The 9,611-nt window shown below is 35.0% G+C and overlaps 1 protein-coding gene across 1 annotated transcript in view; it reads left to right on the top strand.

Moving 5' to 3' along the window:
- RARS2 (arginyl-tRNA synthetase 2, mitochondrial) overlaps positions 1-9,611 on the top strand; it is a 74,633-nt gene that overhangs the window by 10,530 nt on the left and 54,492 nt on the right. Inside the window, exon 2 of the mRNA XM_006143410.3 lies at positions 2,250-2,323. Coding sequence (XP_006143472.1) covers positions 2,250-2,323 — 74 coding nt within the window. The remainder of the gene's footprint in view (positions 1-2,249; positions 2,324-9,611) is intronic.

Genomic DNA, 9,611 nt, shown 5'->3' with positions numbered 1-9,611 from the left:
TGACGTGCTGGCTCTATTACCAGGTAAATCATACAGTGTAATTAAGAGTCCCTTTGTATTTTGCTTCCCAAAAAGTATAGTTAACTGTCATAAGCTTAGGTTATGTGGTATAATTGTATACATCCATTTTATTTTTATGTGTTTAAACCCCTTCAGCTTTCTGGGAGCATATATAGTGAAAGAACACAGTTTTTAAGTAATTTTTAGTTTATATTAGAATGATAATTTTTGGTGTGTTCATTTGAATGTAACCATTTTATTACTACCTAATTTCACAATTTTTCACTTGAAATACTTTGAAATTAATGTACATCACTAAGCTTTTTTTCAGCGGTGTTAAATTATATTTAAGATTGGCAGAAATCTCAGTGGTTGGGGATAAGTTTGAGAGATACTATATCCACAATAAACTATTGGGTCATTGGAAAACTTACGAAGTTTTTTTTTTACATTTTCCCCTTTTTCCCTTTTCCTCCCTCTTTCATTCTCTCTGTCTTTCTCTGGCTACCACACAAACCTCTGACAATTAAAAAAAAAGAAAAAAAAAAAGATAGCTTCAGGTCTGTAAGTTTGGGCCAATTTTTGAATACCAAAAAATTTCTTTGTATATCAATACAAAGCAGAAATACACAAAAGGTTCTTAAAGATAAAGGATAGCTCCAAGACAGCATTTTGGTCTTTTAAAAATATGTTTGTGAAATTCAACAAATTACTTTTGTTTATAGTAGAAGAGTTCTAATCAGTGGTTTTAGTGTTATTCCTCTTTTTCTGAGTAATTACAAACATCTCTGCATTCTTTACTTTTTCTGTTTAATCCATCACTCCCTGTCCCTTTTCCCAATTCCAGCTATGCAGAGGAAATATCAGGACTGAGGAGGTGAGGATGAAAGGCAAAGATAGTTTTAAACTCATTATGGTGGTGCGCTTTCACTATATTGTTTATATACGTTTCTCATTGAAAGGATAGATATGGCATCGAGGTTGAGTGTGCGTTCTGTTTTTAAGTACCTGTGTTCACATCTCAGCTTTTCTTCCTCGGCAAGTTACATAAATTTTCTGTAGAATGTGCCTTTTAAATAAGACTTATTCAATATATGGGAATGTACCTTCCAGTGAAATTCAAGTGTCTGATTAGGGCATTAGTTTACAACGTTGACTATTCATTACAATCATATGAGAAACTTTTGGAAAATACAGATGTACCCACTCCTGCTATTCTGATGAGTAAACTTCTGGTAGGGGCTAGAGATCAGTTTTTTCCCCTTTATTTACTTATTCACTTGTTTTTGTTTGTTTTAGTTTTGCTATAGGGTGCATGTGCTTGCCAGAGAGGGAGAGAGGGAGGAAGCCAGAGAGAACATGAGAAATCACACCCCACCCTATCCCTCAGGGGGATGACCACACCACAGTCCTTTCTCTACCTTTCTCCTCTCCAGATTTTGGGCATGTACACTCACGTGCCCAGTGTGTTTTTCAAGCCTCCAGGTCCAGGATTGAACCACACAGTTAGCTGCCTTACCACCACACCACTGGCTGGTCCCATTTATTTATTTATTAAAGATGTTTGCTACAGGGCACATGTACTTGCTAGAGACACAGAGAGAAAAAGAAAGCAAGAAATCACACACTACCCCCCTACTAGGGGGAATGACTACACTGCAGTCCCTTCTCCATTCTCCTCTTGGGATCTTGGGCACACACGCACATGTGCCTGGCGTGAGTTTTAAACCGTTGGGACCAGGATTCGAACCATACTACTATGTGGGAGTCCAGCAATGTAACCATTACGCCATCTGCTGGTACCACCCATTTGTTTATTTAGATTTATGTCTGTTTTGTTCACTGCTGAAATCCAAAACCTAGCACATAGTAGCCACTCAGTAAAGTTTTGGTATGAAAAAAATAAGTAAAATTTGTTCAGATCCTTAGTGGGTCATCACTCTTTACATAAAATTATTTAAAATTTTATTACAAAGGTAAAAGTTTATAAAGGTAAAATTTATCCTTTTTTGTAAATAGTTCTATTTCTTACTTTATGGTCATATGCTCCTCTTACCCAGAAGTCCTGATGGCCATCAATCTATTCTTATCGTTTTTAGTTTTCTAATAAGGTCAAATAAATTGAATCTGACTTCTTTAGCATAATGCATTTGCGGTTCATCCATATTATTCATATATCATTAAATTTTTTAATTGCTAGAACAAATGTATCAATAATCTTGCCCTGTTTTGTTCTTTTTGATTTTTAGCTTTCCAGAGTGTTGGATCTTCCACCAGAAAACTTGATCAAGTCGATATCTGCAGTTCCAATTTCCAAAAAAGAGTTAAGTATAATATATTTGGAACAATGTAAAAGGTTACTGGCTTTTTAAATCTACAAAAAAATTATTACCCTTTCATTTACAGAATAGTCTAAAATTAACCAGAAGATATGATCCATTATATTCAACCTAATATTCCTATTAACTTAAATAATAAAATCTGTGCTTTTTTTTTTTTTTTTTTGGAGGGGAGAGGATTTTTTGCTATAGGGCACATGCATTTGCCAGAAAGACAGAGAGAGACAGAGAGACAGAAAGCAAGAAATCACCCCCGGGGGGGGGAGTGTTGGCTATGCTGCAATCCCTTCTCCTCCATTCTCCTCTCAGGATCTTGGGCATGCACACACACACTCCCAGCATGAGTTTAAACCACCAGGTCCAGGACTCGAATCACGGTCAACTACATGGGAGTCCAGCGACAAAGCTATTACACCAACTGCTGGTCCCAAAATCTTGTTTTGGGTAATGATGATGTGGCAGATTATATCACTTTTATGTCTATTTATGCTAATACCTATAATTATGACCAAACCTTTGGGAATTTACTTCAGATTTAATTTTGAAACAACAAATGAAAGAACTAAAATTGTGATTAGAAACTCAGAGTATTCAAAGGAATATTAAAGATTATATCTGATGTTTGAATATTGTTAAACCATAATTATCTGCTCAATTTTTTTTTTTTTAATGTGCACATGTGCTCTGGGACGGGGTAAGAAAGTGAGAAAGTACCCCTACCACCAAGGGAGATGGCCACACCACAACCCCTTCTCCTCATTTCTCATATTGGGACTCTGGATATGCACACACATGTGCCTGGTGTGTTTTTTCAAGCCACGAGGCCTAAGACTCAAACCATGCAGTTGAGCAAGTGGATCCAGTCACCTTGACCACCATACCACCAATGACCCTCTGCTAGATTTTTTTGGTGTGTATGGGAGTCAGTTCTATTTGAGAATTTGAGTTCTCCCCTAGTGTTAGAGAACTACAGGTTGAGCATCCATAAGCCAAAAATTTGAAATACAAAGTGCTCCAAAATCTGAAACTTTTTGTGTGCCAACAACATACCATAACTGGAAAATTTATACCCACGTCATCTCATGTGATGGGTTGCATTCAAAACTGCAATATAAAAATATTCTGTAAAATTATCTTTAAGCTATATGTATAAGGTGTATACAAAACACAAATGAATTTCATGTTTATTTGGACATATGTGCATGTGCCCAAGATCCTGACGAGCTGGAGGACTAGAAGAAGGGGTCGAGGTGTAATGAGATACTATTACTGGGTATTCTCTCTCTCATCGATGGACATACCTATCATAAATAAAAATTAAAAGAAAATGAGTTTTTTGTGTAGACTTAGGTCTAATCCTCAAGATATCTCATTATGTGTATATAAATATTCTGAAATTAAAAAAATATATATCAAGAATCTGAAGCACTTGTGGTCCCAAGCATTTTGGGTAAGGGAAGCTCTGTTAGGACTACATACAACTGACAGTTACTTTCTTGGCTGCAGAGAGATACAGATATTTGTTTCTTTGTGAGTTTATTCATCCTAGATACTTATTTATCATTTGCATAGAAAATGTCAATACTTGGAGAAAATATTCTCTGAAATGATTAATGTCAAGAAATTAGCCACTTAGCAAACATTTAAGCCCTAGGTTTGGTGGTATGTAAAGATAGAATTGTCAGTACCAATATATGTATTTTGTTCCCTTAACTTTGTGGGAACTTAAGATAGGATAGTCTTGTTCCTAGAACAGGACAAAGAAAAAAGTGGCAAAGGCCTTGCAGTAAAGAAAAAACCTGTAATTGGCCTGTTGCAGCTTCCTAAGACTTCTAAAACCAGAGGTACCCATCAACCAAAGGAATCTCATCCTTATATGTAAATCAGTGTAGCCTTCCAAATCAGTCACTTATTTCATAAAATTTGCAAATGACATTCTGCATAATAAGGGAACTGTCTCAGTTGTTGCTTTGTTTCAAATGCCTTTAAAAAGTCAAACTTTCTAGGAACCAGCAGATGGAGTAACGATTATGTTGCTAGACTCCCACATAGTCGATTGCAGTCTGAGTCGTGGACCCAGCAACTTAAAACTTATGCCAGGCACATGTGCGTGCATGCCCAAAATCCTGAGAGGAGAATAGAAGAGAATTGTGGTGTGGCCATCCCCCCAGGGGGTGATTTCTCACTTTCTGTTTCTCTGTCTCTCTTTGTCTCTCTAGTGAGCACGCACACCCTGTAGCAAAAATCTCTCTTCAGAAAAGAAAAAGGCACATTATCTGGCTCATGTTTTGAATAGAATTTCCTTTTACTTTAATACTTTGACAATTTGGAGACATCTCATTTTACCAAGTTGGTGTATTTTTCATCTTTTCTCTTTGAGTTTGTTTTCAGTCTTTAAAAGAAACTGAGTTGTAAAATTATATACAAAACTGTAAGATTTTAAAACCCCTTTCCCTTGGCATCTTTTTTCTTTCTTTAGTGTACCCAGCTGTGTTAACCATGGACACAGTTAGCTCCTACCACTTTTAACAATGTAATATTCTGTTTGTTTACAGTTCTGACTTCATACATAATTCACATACAAGAATTGCCTCTTCAAATAGAAAAAGCAAAAGTTCCTTGTGGGTGTATAACTAAAAACTCCCAAAAGGAAAAGTAATTGAAATCTCTCACCTCCCTGAAACATTTCCTTCTTTCTTTGGCTTTTCTTAGTGGCAGATAACACCTCACATAATTTCAGAATTTCATGTTTATTTGGACATATGTGCATGTGCCCAAGATCCTGACGAGCTGGAGGACTAGAAGAAGGGGTCGAGGTGTAATGAGATACTATTACTGGGTATTCTCTCTCTCATCGATGGACATACCTATCATAAATAAAAATTAAAAGAAAATGAGTTTTTTGTGTAGACTTAGGTCTAATCCTCAAGATATCTCATTATGTGTATATAAATATTCTGAAATTAAAAAAATATATATCAAGAATCTGAAGCACTTGTGGTCCCAAGCATTTTGGGTAAGGGAAGCTCTGTTAGGACTACATACAACTGACAGTTACTTTCTTGGCTGCAGAGAGATACAGATATTTGTTTCTTTGTGAGTTTATTCATCCTAGATACTTATTTATCATTTGCATAGAAAATGTCAATACTTGGAGAAAATATTCTCTGAAATGATTAATGTCAAGAAATTAGCCACTTAGCAAACATTTAAGCCCTAGGTTTGGTGGTATGTAAAGATAGAATTGTCAGTACCAATATATGTATTTTGTTCCCTTAACTTTGTGGGAACTTAAGATAGGATAGTCTTGTTCCTAGAACAGGACAAAGAAAAAAGTGGCAAAGGCCTTGCAGTAAAGAAAAAACCTGTAATTGGCCTGTTGCAGCTTCCTAAGACTTCTAAAACCAGAGGTACCCATCAACCAAAGGAATCTCATCCTTATATGTAAATCAGTGTAGCCTTCCAAATCAGTCACTTATTTCATAAAATTTGCAAATGACATTCTGCATAATAAGGGAACTGTCTCAGTTGTTGCTTTGTTTCAAATGCCTTTAAAAAGTCAAACTTTCTAGGAACCAGCAGATGGAGTAACGATTATGTTGCTAGACTCCCACATAGTCGATTGCAGTCTGAGTCGTGGACCCAGCAACTTAAAACTTATGCCAGGCACATGTGCGTGCATGCCCAAAATCCTGAGAGGAGAATAGAAGAGAATTGTGGTGTGGCCATCCCCCCAGGGGGTGATTTCTCACTTTCTGTTTCTCTGTCTCTCTTTGTCTCTCTAGTGAGCACGCACACCCTGTAGCAAAAATCTCTCTTCAGAAAAGAAAAAGGCACATTATCTGGCTCATGTTTTGAATAGAATTTCCTTTTACTTTAATACTTTGACAATTTGGAGACATCTCATTTTACCAAGTTGGTGTATTTTTCATCTTTTCTCTTTGAGTTTGTTTTCAGTCTTTAAAAGAAACTGAGTTGTAAAATTATATACAAAACTGTAAGATTTTAAAACCCCTTTCCCTTGGCATCTTTTTTCTTTCTTTAGTGTACCCAGCTGTGTTAACCATGGACACAGTTAGCTCCTACCACTTTTAACAATGTAATATTCTGTTTGTTTACAGTTCTGACTTCATACATAATTCACATACAAGAATTGCCTCTTCAAATAGAAAAAGCAAAAGTTCCTTGTGGGTGTATAACTAAAAACTCCCAAAAGGAAAAGTAATTGAAATCTCTCACCTCCCTGAAACATTTCCTTCTTTCTTTGGCTTTTCTTAGTGGCAGATAACACCTCACATAATTTCAGAATTGATATTTTAAATATTCCTACTTTAATAAGTTGGTGTTAATCCTTATAAATAGACTAAAAGAGTGATTTAGTGATTGGTTTTGGTCCTTCTACTGCTGAACTTATTAATAGAAATATTTTATGATTTCATTGAGGTAATATTTTTAAATTGCATTATATTAGTATATTATTCATGTCTAGAGTAAAATTATAGATACCTCCTACTGGTCATAATTTTTTTAAAAACTATCTATAGAAAACAGTCATGTGACTTCTTTGGTTTCCTGGATGTTTGAAGACTATGCTGCAGATTTTCGGTCATAGTAAACCTTTAGTATAGTGTCCTAGCTGTTTATAAAAAAAAAAGTCAGAATTTAGGGGCTAGGAGATGTCATAGTGGTTAAGGGGCTGGACTCCCACATGATCGACTGTGGTTTGAGTCTTGGACCCAACAGCTTGAAACTCGCATTGGAGGTGTTTACATGTGCCCAAGATCCCTAGAGGACAATGGAGGAAAAGGGGTTGCAGCATAACCATTCTACCTAGGGGTTGATTTCTCCCTGTCTTTCTCTGTCTCTCTGGTGAGAGACAGAGAGGTACACATACCCTAATAGCAAAAATCTCTCTCAAAAAAAAAAAAATCAGAATTTAATCTTTGATACATTCAAATCTGTTTCATTTCAATTAATTTCATCATTAAGGAGCTCATTATTTACTTTTAATTTTACTTTATCTTCTCTGATTTTTAAAAATCTTTTGTGTCTGTTACTCCTGCCCTGTTTTTTGTGTTGTTTCCATTTTATTAAACTAATATCTTAAGTTTCCCACCTTATTTATTGACACAAATACTAGATTATTCTTTGGTAAAAATAAACATGCTCAGACCATAGATGAGCCTCCACAATTAAAGTTAGTTTTTTTAAGAAATATAATCATTAGAGAATAGTCTTAGAGAAGAAACAGTGCGATTTGCCAACCATGTCAGTATCGAAAGAAATACAGAAAGAGTAATTTCTTAGGGGTCAGTACTGGTACTATTTAACATTTTCATTTAACATCAGAAGGATTAATATTATTTATAACTAGTACTTGATTTCTCATCTGCACTGTGAAGTATTAGGTCATTGGGAAAGTCATGACATATTAAAATAGATAAGATTATATCATTTTACTGTGTAATGAGAAGTTAAGCAACATGCCCAAGATCACACAGACACTGATTGCTAGGTGAACTTGGGTCCATGGTTATAGATCAACTGTTAGTTCAGGTTGGTAAGTGTAAACCATAGTAAGCCACAGGATAATGGATTGAGGCTCAGGAAAATTCTTAATGGTCGTTATAAACTAATTTTTTAATGTGGTGTTATCTAAAAATCACATGGGATTTTTTTAGGCATCTTCCTGAATTTCATGAGTGATATGAAGAAAGTCACTTGTGCCCCTTCAAAATATGTCCTTGTATGCCTGTGATAGTTGGGATAGAAAATGCTACCATTTGCCCCCTGTCAGAATGGCAAAGATTAAAAATATAAAAAGTGATGAGTGTTGGCAGGGATGTGGTGAAAAGGGAACCCTCCTACACTGTTGGTGGGAATGTAAACTAGTTCAACCACTGTGGAGAACAATATGGAGGTTCCTCAAAGATCTACAAATAGAACTACCATTTGATCCAGCAATCCCACTTCTGGGTATTTACCCAAAAGACAGGAGAACGCTCAGTCAGAAAAGTGCTTGCACATCAATGTTTATTGCAGCATTATTTACAATTGCCAAGACATGGAACCAACCTAAATGTCCACAAACGGATGAATGGATTGGAAAAGTGTGGTATATATACTCTATGGAATACTACTCAGCCATAAAAAATAACAAGACCCTGGAATTTGATAGAAAATGGTCAGATACGGAGGATCTATTGCTGAGTGAAGTAAGCCAGGCTATGAAAGAAAGATATTGTATGTATCCACTCAATATAGATATGGCTTATTACCTGTTGATGATGACATGTATAGTATTCTCAACTGGATTGGTCTGAGAAGTATTTCATGATGGGCAAAGTCTTTTTACAAGCAAAATGAGAAATAGCGATTGACTGTTTTAAAAAAATAATTAGAATAATAATAATGATGATTGGGGAAAACGTAGAAAAGATAATGAATGTTGAAGCGGGGAGATTAATGTCTCTGTATTGACTGACATGCTTGGCATTCCCTTTTGAAAAAGCAATGTAGTACACTGTAAAGTTATATGTAATCCAATGCAATATAAAGAAGATTATGATGATAATAAAAAATTTTTTAAAAATCATAAAAAAAAAAGAAAATGCTACCATTTGCTATGTCCATAGAGTGTCACTCCCTAGTTTTGTATTAATCATTAAATGTTAGTGTGGGTAGTTATAGGTATTTAGGCTGATTTTAAAAATTCTCTTTACACCTTGAACTGTCAAAAACCTACAGAAAAGTTCATGTAGTCACTTTCTAAATTGTCATCTTAGTTTTTTTCCAAACTTACTTCAAGTCTTTCTTTTTGTGAGAAAGGAGATGATCTTTATTTTTTTGCTTTTAGAAGTAAGACAGATACTATTGAATATTAATATAATACATACTTTTGTGACTTCATTGCCTACCTTCCTTCTTTAGCAATAGCTGCACTCATGTAGCAAATGATTATTTTCATTAATTGCTTGCTTTATGTTTATTTCTTTGTTTTTGTATTATCACTTACTCAATGCAAAGGATAAATGGCCATTTCTGTCTAATAAACTACTGAATGTTAAGAATAATTTTCTTCTTTTTCTCATGTTGGAACTCAAAGAACAGTATTATAAAAATATATTTGCTTTGATTATTTGAAGGTTACCAGAGGGGCTAGAATTAGAAGTAAAACATTTAGAGTAGTAGAGGAAGCATTGAAGGAGAGCTCAAGAGACCTAGGCTTTTTTTTTTTTTTTTTTTTTTTTTTTTTGTGTTTTTTTTTTGTTT

The sequence above is a fragment of the Tupaia chinensis genome, unplaced genomic scaffold (genome assembly GCF_000334495.1).
Source record: "Tupaia chinensis unplaced genomic scaffold, TupChi_1.0 Scaffold000097_1, whole genome shotgun sequence".
Lineage (NCBI taxonomy): Eukaryota > Metazoa > Chordata > Mammalia > Scandentia > Tupaiidae > Tupaia > Tupaia belangeri.
The sequence above is the reverse complement of the archived record's forward strand: the minus strand, read 5'-3'. Positions and strand labels throughout refer to the sequence as shown.